This window comes from Vicia villosa, linkage group LG1 (assembly GCF_029867415.1).
Source record: "Vicia villosa cultivar HV-30 ecotype Madison, WI linkage group LG1, Vvil1.0, whole genome shotgun sequence".
NCBI lineage: Eukaryota > Viridiplantae > Streptophyta > Magnoliopsida > Fabales > Fabaceae > Vicia > Vicia villosa.
Window position 1 is genome coordinate 171,226,848 of NC_081180.1, and position 15,152 is coordinate 171,241,999.

Below are 15,152 nucleotides of genomic sequence, written 5' to 3' on the forward strand. Positions count from 1 at the left end.
TCTATTGTGAATTAATTGATAATTGTATAGGATTAGGTTGATGAACCCTAAAGACTCAACATCTTTCTTTATTTGTTAACACAAAGTCCTTTACTTGCTTTTATTTTATTATTTGCTCTTGATATTATTATTAGTATAAAACAAACCAAACCAAATTTCTTAACTCAAAATAAACAACTATAGAACGGCAGTGATATTAACCAATCCCTGTGGATACGATATATTACAGAAAATATTTACCCACAAATACTTTCAACAAATTGGCGCCGTTGCCGGGGATTGGTGTCAATATTGCATGCATTGCAATAGTTCTTATTTTGAGTTTTAATTTTTATTTTCTCTATTTGGTTGTTTCACGTGTTTGCTAGTTTTGCAGAAGATTGTGTATGCGCAGCAAAGTTTCTAGCGATCAACTTCTTTTTGATCCCGAGATCGAAAGGACCGCTAGGAGGTTAAATAGCAAAGCACGAAAAAGAGCGAACATAGCAAAAGCAAGAGACAACGCAACCGCGACATCGTCACAACAACTTGAAACCATTGACGAGTCGCAAGAAGGATTCTTCTTTCACGAACTATTCACGGAGGAAGAACCGGAAGTTTTTATACAACCTACTGTTGGCAACATGGCTGCTAATGGTCCATGTGCTAATAGTCCAAGACTCAATCCTCAGTTCGCGAGAACTGCCGCCAACGGGCGACCGACAGAACTGAAGACCGGTATCATACAATTGATTTGTGCAAGTCCTTTCGCCGGATTGGACCATGAAGACCCGTACACGCATCTTACTCGATTCTATGAGTTAGCGGGTACTACGGGTGTCGCTCAAGCTGATGAGGAAGCATTATTTAAGAGGTTGTTCCCACACTCTTTGCTATCTAAGGCAAAGGATTGGTATCTGGATCAACCCGAGGTAGTGATGACAAATTGGAACACATTGGAAGAAAAATTTCTGGAAAGGTTTTACTCTCAAAACCGATTCTTCGAAGCAAAAACAGCAATAGCAGTATTTTCTCAAGGTAGTAATGAATCTTTGAATGAAGCATGGGAAAGGTATAAAGCTATGTTGAGAAAGTGCAAAGGACATGGTTTTTCAGACGTTGACCAAATCCATATGTTCCGTAACGGTCTCACAGCTACAAACAAGACACTTTTGGACGCCACAGCTGGTGGTTCTCTCATGTCCAAAACACCTGAAGAAGCTACTCAGATAATAGAGCGAATGGCTCTAAATGATCGTCAAGGCAATCATGATCGAACGGTAAGAGATAAGAAACCCGGAATGTTAGAGTTGAACAACAGTGATGCTCTACTTGCTCAGAACAAATTGCTAACTTCACAAGTGGAACTTTTGACACAACAAATGTCTAAACTACCACAACAAATCAAGGAGCTGAACGGAGTATCTAATTCATATCAAGTTGCTAGGTGCGAATTGTGCAAGGGAGATCATCAAACAGGATTCTGTCCACCAGTGCAAGAAGAAGAAGTGAACTACATGAATAATAACCAAGGACAAAGGCAGAATCAATATCAGAATCAGCCATACCAACAAGGTTATCCACCAAGATACAACAACCAAGGGTACCAACAAAGACCACCGAATCAAGGATATCAACAACAAGCATTCCAACCATACACTCAACCACCACAACAACAGCAAGGAGGACAATCCAAGTTGGAGGAGACAGTGAATCAGTTCATTCAAACATCAGTAATAAATCAGAAGAACCAGGAAGCGGCAATTAAAAACCTGCAAACTCAAGTGGGGCAAATAACACATCAACTTACTCTACAGGCACAAGGAGCCTTACCAAACTCAACCGGAAAAAAACCGCAAGACCAGGAGAAAATTAATGCTGTTACAACAAGGAGTCAAAGGGGTTCAGAATCGGAAAAAGAGAAAGAAGAGATAGGTGACCCTATGGCGATGGAGGTAGATCTGGAAATAAGAGAGGACCTAAAAGAGCCAGAAGTTGTAATACTACCAATGAAACCAGTTGAAGAAAAAAATAAGAAAGATGTTGAACAGGTGATTAAACCACCCCTCCCTTTGCGAGTAACAAAGAAGGATTCAAAAGAGAAAGACGTTCGGAAATTTACGTCCTTGTTCAAAAAGTTAGAAGTGAATTTACCTTTCTTTGAAGCACTGGAACACGTACCTGTGTATAAGAAATTTATGAAGGAGGGATCGGCGAAAAAAAGATCACTAGAGGGAGAACCAAAAATGGCAATCGAAAAATGTAGTATAGTCGCTGCAGCAAGAAAAATCCCAATTAAGAGAAGAGACCCTGGGGCGGTGGCGATACCATGCACTATCAAGAACATATCATTTAAAAAGGTACTTCTCGATTCTGGCTCTAGTGTGAGTCTAATGCCGTTATCCATTTTCAAAAGGCTTGAATTAGACAAGATTAGTGAAAGTAAGTCGCAATTACGGTTCGCCGATCACACTATTAAGAAATCTTATGGAGTAGCGGAAGATGTACTAGTAGAAGTTGATAAGTTTGTTTTCCCTGTTGACTTCCACATCATGGACATTCCGGAAGATGAAGAAACTCCGATCCTTCTTGGGAGACCCTTTTTGTCGACAGGACGCTGTAATCTTGACATTGAAAAGGGGACGCTAACGCTAAAATCATTTGATGAAGAAGTAACCTTGAAGATGCTGGGAGTCAAGAAACACAGGTCAGGGGTAAATGAGAAAAATTCAACTGGTATACCGGAAGGTGCACAAGAAAACAAAAATCTCAAAAACCTCCAAGAAAAAGTCTCTAACATATCTTCTCCAATGAAACCAAATTATGATGATGTCAAAAGTCCTAAGAGGGCTAAGGAGAGTGATAAGAATGGGGAAGATAAAGTGAAGAGAAAAGCTATCCATGCTTTTTATCTTCATGAGTTTGTGGGTATGGAAGTACAAAGTAGCGAGTGTTGGAAAAGGAAATACCCTCCATAAAACAAGGGGTAATGGACCGTCGAGCCATGCGACGTTAAACGAAGCACTTTGTGGGAGGTAACCCACACTTCTAATGTTTTATTTTTGTCTATTTTTATTTCAGGAAATAATAAGGGAACCTTTCTGGTGAAAGCTAGGAAGAGGCAAGTAATATTGTAATACCCTCTGTGAGTCAACCCTCTCGGGCTTGTTACGAAACATTGAGGTCAATGTTTAGTTTAAGTTTGGGGGTGGATTTACTCTTTGCATTTTTTATGTTCAATTTTATGTTTTTATGTCTGTTATGTACTCCCAGTTAGAGTAAGTAGTCCCATAACAAAGCGAGAACCTCAAGCGAAGTATCAACAATGAAGCAACATGTATGAAAGTGGTAGTAAGTGAATGTTCAAAATTTTTGAGTTTCACTCTCTTTTTCAATAAGTAACAAAGCAGGTATGAAATTTCAAACTCAAACTCTTAATGTGTGCAATGAAACTTAAGGTGTTAGTAAATTCTTAACAGAAGTTCTTTATGGTACATTGTTTATTGGATCAGCTTAGCCTTAACCATTGTGAGGAAAGCTTTCCATTGTTTACTATATGCAGGAAGACCATCAATTATTTTTGACGTGTTCGTATCATGCTAAACCGGTTGTTGCATCGTCTGTAGAAATATGTGGAAGTGATTTAGGCAATTGTTTGAATTTGAGAGTTCTTTGAGCCGACTCCACCGTAAAAATTATCTTCTTCTGTGAGAGTGTGATCCTTTGCTAACCATTCTTTGAGCCTGAGATCAAGGTAAGTATCATAATATGCACCAAGGAAATACCTGGTGAGTTTGATCTCAATAAAAAGTTTTGTTTTGGACCATCAACCATAAAATTTGGTGATGTGTTTTCTCTTTGCCCTTTTTTTTTAGAAAGTAGGGGAGCATTCATATAATCTGAATACAGGTTGATCTCCAAGTTGGGGAGAGTCACATTTAAAAGAAGAGTAAGTACTTATGGTAATCGGTGAAAGATAAAAGAAGTCGTAGCTTGAAAAAAAAAAGAGAAGTAACAACGTTTGAATATAAAGATTGTTGAAAAAAAAAAGGTGAAAAAGAAGAATCAAGCTACGAATGAATGAAAAAAGATGGACAGGTAAAGGAAGTAGAGTTTTAGAGAAAAAGAAATAAGTTATGAATTGGATGCTTCCCTATATTAGGAACAACCCTTGATTATCTTCTTTTCTTTGAATCTAAACCACATTACAACCATAGAAAGACCTTCTGATTCTCAGATTCCACAAGACTTGATGCGAGCAATTTGGTGAACGTATGATATGGATCTTTGTTGATTTAATTGTTTGGATGAGTGTTTAACCCCTCTTTTATTCATCATACTTGTTGATGAGAGTGATTAGTGCTGATTCAATTACAATTGTGTAGTGTTTTGAACTTCTGGAGGTAATTTGCTTTCAAAGTTTGTTTCTTGTGTATATTCTGAGTTTGCAGGTAGAAGAGGAGTATCTGACTTAGTTGCTAGATTGAACCACTTGAGAAAAACTTTTTGAAAAACGTGTTGCTTGATTGTCAGTAAACTTTGCTGGAGGTAAGTAATTTTGTTTAGGGACAAACAAAACTCTAAGTTGGGGAGAGTTTGTTAGGAGTAAATTAATGGTAAATTCATGTGTTAATATAAGTGATTTCTTCTCTAAACCAATGCAAAAATGTGATGAATCCATAGGTTTTTATTAAGAATTGAACTGAATAAGTTTAGTTCGTGCGTAAAGCAAATCGAATCACTTGTGGGTGTTATTGTTGCAGGTTTTGAGCTGAATAAGAACTTAAGAAGAACATGAGGAGGAAAGAAAGCTGGAAGTCTCAAAGGCTGAAGAAAAAGATGGAAAGTACAAAGGGCGCGCCGCGAGAGTTCCTAGGCGCGCCGCGAAAATACTTCTGTTTGAGGGGCGCGCCGCGCCAGCCCGTTGCCGCGCCGCGGCCTCGGCGTTAAAAGCCCAAAAGTTCTGTTTTAAAGCCCTAGTTTCCAAGTGGTTAGATATACTTTTGTGGGAGCGAAATTAGGAGAGCTATCTGATTCTGAAGCTGAGAATAACAATAGAAGGTGGATTCTTTACCAATTGAAGGCATTCTATTGATGAAGATGAATTCCTCCATTGATTCTTGTATGTTATTCATGTCTATGGAGAGCTAAATCCCTCTTGTTAAGTCTAAGGTAGTAGTTAACCTATGAATATACATTACCATTGATTAATCCCTGTGAACAATTGTTTGAATCTATTATCAATAAGAAACCTTGCTTTTAATTTACATCATTGTTGAATCTTTGATCGAAAGAAAGGATTTAACTTTTGCCCTAGGTTACTATATTGATTCAATTGCAATTTGCAGAGATGGAATTGTAATTGGGTTTTCATAATTATCGTTCTTAATTACTATTATCGTTATTGTGATTTGGAGAGATCGAATCTCATACCGGTAAAAGTTATCTAATTTGATTTGCAGACATGGAATCTTATTTGAGGATAAGTGAAGATAATGATTCAAAGGATTGTTCTATTGTGAATTAATTGATAATTGTATAGGATTAGGTTGATGAACCCTAAAGACTCAACATCTTTCTTTATTTGTTAACACAAAGTCCTTTACTTGCTTTTATTTTATTATTTGCTCTTGATATTATTATTAGTATAAAACAAACCAAACCAAATTTCTTAACTCAAAATAAACAACTATAGAACGGCAGTGATATTAACCAATCCCTGTGGATACGATATATTACAGAAAATATTTACCCACAAATACTTTCAACAGGATTGACAGCTTCATTCTTACCCACACGAGCTTCCTTCCATAACACATGTACTGGAAGTGAGGTTTCCTCACTTTTCGTCTCCTCTAACTATGCATTGACACAAATAAAATCGTCAAATAAAACACATTTAGACAATTAATTAAAACGCATTTCTATTTACTTACAATTTTTTCCTCTAAGCGTGCATATCCCAAACGCCTTTTTTTGTATGGATACGCGGCTTTTGATGCTCTCGCACTATTTGTGGCACTCCTTTTCCGAAAAGATTCATCTCTTTGCTCTACAAACTTAGCCCAATCATTATCATTAATTGAACATCTCATACTTTTTTGGACGTCCCGGGGCCTCTTCAAGAAAGTTTCCTTCTTTATCCTTAAGATAGCTGTTTGTTAGATAAGCTTTCCACCCTCTATATCTTTTTCCGGCCAAACTAAGAATGAAGTGTTTACGCTCATCTGGTATGGTAAAAGACCTCTGCAAACAAACATACGCATAGAGTGTGTTAGTATAAGTAATTTAATCAAATTATCGTCAAGATAATAACAACAACCATATATGATACCTTAAGCTCATCCCAAATCATGTCTTTTTTCTCGTCCAACTCTTTGCTTTTCAGATTCCATTTAGCTACGGAGACTGGAATATGCAAACGAACAAGTGTACCAATATAGCTTGTCAACTTTGCAGAATTAGGACTAATTGGTTGGTTATCAGAATTCCATTCCAAATTATATATCAATCCTTGGTCTCTATGTCGAATGATTCCCTTCATAAGGGACACACCTCGTGCAACTTCTTTTGATGATGTATCCGGAGCATCTATATCTTGTGAGTTTTCTTGTGGCTTATCTTGTGGGTTTTCTTGTGGGTTCTCTTGTGGGTTTTCTTGATTACTAGCCATTGAACCTGTATCAAACAAACTAAAGCACATTGGTACACTATTAATAAGCTAACAATCTATACAAGTCAAATGGAAGTCAAACCATGCATGTACAAGTAAATCGAAATCGAAATCGGTGAAATCCGAATAAGCGTCAAAAAAAGAAAGTTGTCGGAATTGAACGAAATTTACATGGCTATGGTAAAACGTCCTCACGGACTCAAAAATGAAGTCGGTTTTCCGAAATTCAGACCCTAAGCCCGACTTTTGATCACGGGCAGAACCAAAACCGATAAAAAAACAGTCCCGAAATGTAAAGATAAGTGAATGAGCAGCTCCGGAATTGTCAAAATAGTATAGTTACATGTAAAGAAGTCGACAAACGGATACATGGTTCAAAAGTTATGTACAAAACGAAAATATGCACCAAAATTGAATAAGTATTGTAACAATCGGAATACAAATTGAAAAAACTATACAAATTGAATATATAACAATCGGTACAAATTGAATAACGCACATTAGTCGGAATATGTATACTATTACCTTTTTCACTAACGTCTCTTTCTTTTCTTGGTAGGATTGTGTGTTACGCGTCTCTTAACAACGCGGACGGTTGGATTGATCCAAATACCCTCATTATGATCATTTCTAGTACAAGATTCGTTCTCATCTTGATCGTTTCTTGTACAAGATTCAATGCCAACACCAATATCACCTTGATCTCCAATGTTTTCATCAACTATTTTGTTTGATAAAAGCACTATATACCATTTCGTACTTGTCGGATCATTGACATAGAACACTTGTTTAGCTTGAGAGGCTAGAATGAAAGGCTCATCTTTGTACCCCACCCTGTTGAGATCCACTTGCAAAAATCCTAACTTATCCATTCGTATGCCACTATTATTTTCAACCCACTTGCAACCAAATACAGGAATTTGAAACTTTGCGTAATCAAACACCAAAATGCGCTCGATAACCCCAAAATATGACAAATTTGCAAATTTCGGATTTAAGTCATTCGCACTTGATATGTGCATTACTTCAGCTACCAAGGTAACACCACTATTTTGCATAGTACTTTTATCATCCTGTTCTTTGGTATAAAATGTGTATCCATTAATTGCGTATGCGCTATAAGAAAACACAATTATACTTGGACCATAGGCTAAACATCTCAACCTTTCTGTTACTGAAGCAGGATCTGAACGATACTTTGAATAAATATGTTCCCTAAACCACGGTATGAAACTTCGATTGTGCTCTCGTACTATCCAGTTCTCATTTCTATTCGGATTTAAATCTCGGAGAACAACCTTGTGCATTTCAACATACGGCTCAACCTCAATCTCATTGTGCAGAACATACAAGTGCGCTTGATCCCGTTCGACCATTGATACTGTCACAACTTTATTTCCAATTAGCCTTTTTCCTTCTTTTTTTTCGACAATATGAGATTTGGGGAGTCCAATTGATTGAACATTTGACAGATATTCAGTACAAAACTCAACCGCTTCTTCAACAACGTATCGTTCGGCAATACAACCCTCTGGTCGACTTCTGTTTTTCACGTACCCTTTTAATATTTTCATATAACGCTCAGCAGGGTACATCCATCTCATATAAGCTGGTCCGAACAATTGTGTCTCTTTCACAAGATGAACGACTAGATGAACCATTATGTCAAAAAACGAGGGAGGAAAATACATTTCAAGATCACATAAAGTAACAACTATCTCTTTTTGCAATGTTGGTAAGATCGCGGGATCGACCACCTTACTGCAAATTGACCTGAAGAAGAAACACAGCTTAGTTATTGCGCTTCTTACTTTTTTTGGCAGAATAGAACGTATACCTATTGGTAAAAAATGTTCCATTATAACATGGCAATCATGCGTCTTCAAACTCTTTAACTTGAGGTCTTTCATGGACACAAGTCTTCTAATATCTAAAGAGTAGCCTTCTGGAACTTTAACTTCACTGAGGAACTTACACAATGTTTTCTTCTCCTTTCTAGATAGAGTGTAAACAGCAGGTGGCAGATATGTTCGTCTTCCTTTCGTCACGGGTCCCAATTCAGTTCTCATTCCCATGTTTACCATGTCCTTCCTTATGTTAAGGCCATCCTTAGACTTTCCTTGTATATTGAGTAACGTACCTATGACGCTGTCAAATACATTTTTTTCAATATGCATAACATCCAGGAAATGTCTTACGTACAACGACTTCCAATATGGAAGTTCAAAAAAAATTGACTTCTTCTTCCACCCACCCTTGACAAGTGAATGTGCAAAAGGCTTGCCAAACTGAGTGCTCACATCTTTCACCTTTTCAAAAATTTGATCACCTGACAAAAAAGGCGGGGCTGTACGATGTTCGACCTTTCCATTGAATGCTTTTCTCCACCCACGGTAGTGATGATTAGAATTTAAGAATCCACGATGGCCGAGAAAGAAATTCTTCTGACAAAGCTCCAATCGTGTCGTATCGGTTTCATCTTCACAAACAGGACACACCTTTTGACCTTTATTGCGCCTTTTGACCTTTAAGTTGTACAACTTTAACACCGCAGACAATCTTGTGAATTTTGTACAACCCTCATACAACGGTTTCTCTGCATCGCTTACCAACCTCTCGAAAATTTTGGGACAATCCTCAAGATCTTCTTCAAGCGCTTCTGCAATCTCTTCGACTCGATCATAATCATATGTGACTGTGCAATCGTCGTTTGAAGCATACTTCGTATTACACCTCGACTCAACATTCCCGTTACTTTTCTCACCATGCATTGTCCAACATGTATAACTTCTATCAATTCCAAACCGTAGTAAATGCGATGCCAACTTATTCCCGTCAACCTTACCCCCATAACAGCAACCCAAGCAAGGACACGGCATTCGAATCGGGTCTTCGGAGTGCGCAACCGCAAACTTAACGAATTCACATACCCCTTTCTCGTACTCTTTCGACAATCGGTTTGAATTCATCCATGTTTTATCCATGTGTTAATTAAGCTAAACAAATGCTTTTGCTTCTTTGTTTCTCTATCAGGTACTAAGGAATTCTGTCAAGATAAGAAATAGCTATCATCATTATGTCTTGATCAGAATACCTAATGAGATCCTATAAAGTGTGAATAATAGAAATAAATCTTGTCAAACCACTCAAGTCTTGAAATATAATGTAACTACTGTGAATAAGCAACACTTAAGCAATACCTAATGAGATCCTATAGCTTTCATATTGGCTAAGTTGGTAGTTAGCTAAAGATAGGAAGTTACAGTTGTCTCAATTGTTTGAGTCTCTAAAAGAAGACAGTACCTTATTTCAGCCTACCCCCGATTTCCTAAAGAAGACATTACCTTATTTCAAGGTAATATAAGTCCACAAACCAAAAAACTGGTTGAGAGACACTAAATTGAAATTAAATAGAACCATAAACAATAAACTATAAGCAGAAAACAACAAACTATAAGCAAGAAGAAAGGGCTAGTAACCTGAGTTGGACTTGATGTGGGAGACGGGTAGGTTTGAATCGGCGTTGTACAAGTAGAAACCAGAGCCTTCAAAGTAACTGTAAAATTAAATAAAAATAAACCAAAACAAATCAATAGACCTCTAGTAGAATAATAATATGATTAGTATTGATTGTACCAAATAATAAAACAATGAGTTTAGTATTGTCTCCATAGAGATTATACTTAGAGGAATCTTAACAATTAATATACTCTATATTTTAAGTTAAATTACAACTTAATAACTGTTTGTTACTTTCAACCACCCACTTAAATCTCATGCACCTAACACTAGATATCCACACTTAAGTTGGCACATATTATGCCAAACTGAAAACAGTACAAAAGCACTAATAAATCAAAAGGTTGAAAGGTCATTGTTGAATGTGTGACTGGTGTATGTCTTATATTTATTTTCATTTTTAAGATATCATTCACAGGTACAATTTGAATACATTCCCTATAGTCTAAGTACAATGAGTTTGTTTGAGTATATTTCATTATTTGTAGCCATTCTCTTCATCATATTCTGGAAGCACTTTTCATTTTGAAGGACCTTGGTTCACAAACATGGCCAATATTATCATCACCACAGACCCTATGAATGTGCACCACATCACTAGCAATTACACAATTTAAACCGAATGATGGCTGAAAAAGTTGGTAACCACAAGAATCAATGTCCAAATGTGATAAATACAATATGTAATTGATTAAATGAATGAACACAAAGTAAACATAATTGAAACCACAAGAATCAAACACAAACAATATGGTTAAAGATGGATATACATACATACATAGCTAAATGTTGAAGTTTCCTTAACTCTCTCAGTGACAGACACAAAATTTCAGTAGATTCCAAGATAACCAACCAAACGTAAATGAAGAATTGAAATGAAAATGGAAAAACCTGTACGTCTCCTTCGTCTTCTCTCAGCTTCAATATCTCCTTCGTCTTCTCTCGGATTCTTCTTTGCGTGAGTTGTGGATAATCAGTTTCTGCAGCCGACGGTTGAATTCGTGAGTTCGTGGATTCGTGTGCTTGAAATCGTGAATTCGTGAATGAGGTTGAAGTTTGAAATCGTGATGTTATGAGTTTTCTGTGTTTTCTGGGCAGAGAATGAAAGAGGAATTAGGGATTCTGAAATGAAACGCGCGTTAGTATAATTTTGTTTTTAAAAATTTTAATTTTAAAAAGGCTATGACAGCGCTTCTGAAAAGCGCCTTCGTAGCCAGGCCTTTACCAGCGCTTTTTGGGGCAAAAGCGCTCTTGTACCCCACCCCCTATAGCAGCGCTTCTGAAAGCGCTTTCATAACCCCCCTATAAGAGCGCTTCTAAAAAGCGCTTTCGTAACCCCCCCTATACCAGCGCTTTTAGAAAGCGCTTTCGTATCCCCCCCTATACCAGCGCTTTTGGAAAGCGCTTTCGTAACCCCCCCCCCCCCCCTATAAGAGCGCTTTTTTAGCGTGTTTTTTAATTTTTTTTTAGCGAAGCCTATACCAGCGCTTTTTCCTAAAAGCGCTTTCGTAGGGGTGCTGCTAAAAGACATATCTGGTATAGTGTTGCAATAAGCTATTTCAAAAATGTAAACATGTTTATGTCTATCATTAACAAATATAATTGCATGCTTGCTTTCGAAATTAGGTTCGATTAATCTCATTGAGTTCGGTATGTGAAGATTGTCGTTTCGACGGAACTTAGTATTAATTTGGCGCATTTTCTTTTTATGAATCGTTTTTCCGATTCTAATTTTTAATTAAGATTAAATAAGTTTTGCGCGAGAGCAAAAACAGCTAAGGTTTTTAAATTTTAATTCTTATTTTAATTGAATTTATCATTGTTAAGGAGGGAGAAAATATTATATATATTTTTTAATTAATTAAAAATTTGTGAATGATTGTGTCTAAAACTACGTAGGGTTGTGTCTACCTAAAATTTTTTTTCCATAATAATTACAAGAAGAAAAAGCTCTTAAAAATTTTCACAGCATTTTAAACTGCCGCTAAAAATAAATATTTTATAAAAAAATCTATTACTATAGGCGACGGTTAGAGCCGCTACAATATAATAATTATTTAAATTATTATTATTTATAGGCAGTGGGTGAAACTGCCATTAAACAAATAACTGTCGTATGAACCGCTGTGAATAGCTCTGGCAATAGTTTGTTTTTTCTTTATAAGATGGCAATAGTTTGTTATTTTTTATAAGATGGCAATAGTTTGTTATAACCTCCGCGAAAATACCTCTCGGTGTAGTATAAATAGCAGCTGTTTGAATGCATTCAGCATTCTATTATATTTCTAATAGGGTACATATCAATTGAAGTCTTTAATAAACATATAAATTCTTCAAAATGGCAATTACTCGTGTTGCTCTATGCCTTAGTTTTGCATTCCTCATCTATGGTAATATATCATTTCAACTATATTTTTCATAAGTTTTTATCACGATAAATACTAGCAAAATAGTTTTTATGTTAATTTTTCTATTATATGTGTGTGATGTTACAGTGGTTGGAGGAGCCAAGGTGACATTCATAAATAAATGTAGATACACTGTATGGCCAGGAACACTAACTGGAGACCAAAAGCCTCAACTATCAACAACAGGCTTTAGGTTGAAACCTCATGCAACCAACTCAATCTACCTTCCTTCTCCATGGTCAGGTCGGTTTTGGGGCCGAACCGGATGCTCATACAACAACGGAAAGTTCAGTTGTGCCACGGCCGATTGTGCGTCCGGTCAAGTCCAGTGCAACGGTGCTGGCGCAATTCCACCAGCAACTTTGGTTGAACTTACAGTAGCATCAAATGGAGGACAAGATTTCTACGATGTGAGCAACGTGGACGGGTTCAACGTGCCGATGTCAATAACTCCACAAGGAGGAAGAGGTGATTGCAAAACTTCAAGCTGTCCAGCGAATATCAACACTGTGTGTCCTGCCGTGCTTCAAGTGAAAGGCTCTCGAGGAAGTGTGGTTGCTTGTCAGAGTGCTTGTTTGAAGTTTAATACAGATGAGTATTGTTGCCGTGGAAGTCATAATACACCGGCTACATGCCCACCCTCAAAATACGCTACGATTTTCAAGAATCAATGTCATGATGCTTATAGTTATGCTTATGATGATAAGACTGGAACTTTCACTTGCTTTGGTGGACCTAGCTATGCTATCACCTTCTGTCCTTAATTTAATGGGCATCTTCGAAATACAGTAATGTCGCTGTTTAAAATAAAATAGGTGGTTACAACTTACACACACATAAACATGAACATGTGTGTTATATATATGTAAACCTCAAATATGAATAAAATATCACGTGTACTTCAAAGTGATAAAGACATTTAAATCAAAGTGAATATGGTATGTAAATCAAACATTGTTTAAAACAAAAATATTTAATCAGATAGAAATTTGAAAAATGATTAGATGAGAAAAAAATTAAAATTATGATTTTGTAAGTATTAAAAATACTTTAAAATATGGCTTTTTCAACTAATTAAAAAGACATCAAACAAATATTATTTGTGTTTTTTTTTTTTGGATATTCATAATATATACATGTTAAATGAGGAGTGTGCAAAAAATCAATTAAAAATGATTAGTTTTGATAGGTTAAATAATTAAGTGAAGTTGTGAAAAAAAAACGAAAGAAAATAGTATTAAAAAAAAGATTTGGTCTCACAAGGGCTTGAACCCACGGCCTTGGGGTTCACAACCCAAAACGTGACCAATTGAACCACACGCTAAGTATATTTAACACATGACTTCATTTTATTATATTTTAAAACCCTTCAAAGACTCAAGAAATTTGAATTTCAAACTCACTTAATTCTCAACCAAATTCGAAGATGTAAACATGGATTTTTCTTGTTTTTTTAACAAGGAACACATTTGTGATCTTAGAATTTATTTATTTTTAGTGTAGCTTGAGTATTTTTGTATGAACACAAAGAACCCTAATTCTTTAAAATAAAATTAAATGATGACCATGATGAATAAATGAATGTTAATAGAGGGCTTTTGATCCTCTCATGATGTTGAACAAGATACAATCGAGCTTTATTGAAATAGGTACAAGAATGAGAGAGTTAGAGTTTGAAAACTTACCTCTGAAACTGAGATCGAGGGTTCCAGCTGCTACAGAAGTGTTGCAGGCATCTGGATAGCTTCCTTGGACCTCAAGGAATATGTTGATATGCTCCAATTGGTTTGACACCCTCAGAATTCTCCTACCCGACTCCAGTTGCTCAAGCTCCAGGTTTAGAGTGGCTATGGTGATCCTGCACTTACAGAGCTGGAAAATGGACTTAGATCACTTCTATATAGCACATATGAAGTGTTAGAATCCTCAATTTCAAGGGAGAAGCTCTAGTTTGAAGAATTCACTTCTTTTCAAAAGATCTTTTTGAAAATATGAGAAAAGAGTCAGAAGTGAGAAAGCAAGAATGAATGTTGCTTTGGTTTGATTTTGAATGATAAAGAGCCTTCTATTTATAGGCAATTGGATTGAGGTAGTAGAAGAGTGATGCAAGCATAGTGAGGTCACTTGAAGAGAAACTTAGTGATGAAAAAATGGAATATCTTGAAAATGCAATGATGAGTTTCTGATTCCAATTTGATCCAAGCCCATAGCCCTTGATTCAATCTGATCTTGCAAATTATTTATGATGTTTAGATGCATCTAGTTGGCTTTGGAAATATTCCTTTGATGATTCACCAATTTCGCCATAAATTCCATTTTGCAATCATTACATAATCACATGGTTTTTGAAAATTCTCATAATTGTCCAAAATGATGTAATGATGTATTTGATATCCCTTGATCCCTTTTGATATCACATGAATTAAGATGCATCAATTGGTAGAGGCACTTGCACAAAATTGGCAAAATGCAAAGTTGGTCATGCCTTAAAATCCAACTTCAAATGTCTTACTTTGAACATGCATAACTTCTTGCTCAATTTGAATTAGGAGATGATCCAAGACTTTTTGAAA

The 15,152-nt window shown here is 36.3% G+C and overlaps 1 protein-coding gene across 1 annotated transcript; it reads left to right on the plus strand.

The window, feature by feature from the left end:
- Window positions 1-12,445: 12,445 nt before the first annotated feature.
- Window positions 12,446-13,455, plus strand: LOC131620307 (thaumatin-like protein 1b). Its single transcript, XM_058891342.1, has 2 exons — window positions 12,446-12,561; window positions 12,667-13,455. Exons 1-2 carry the CDS (start codon window positions 12,510-12,512, stop codon window positions 13,341-13,343), a joined length of 729 nt encoding a protein of 242 aa, XP_058747325.1. The 5' UTR covers window positions 12,446-12,509; the 3' UTR covers window positions 13,344-13,455.
- The last annotated feature ends 1,697 nt before the right edge of the window (window positions 13,456-15,152 follow it).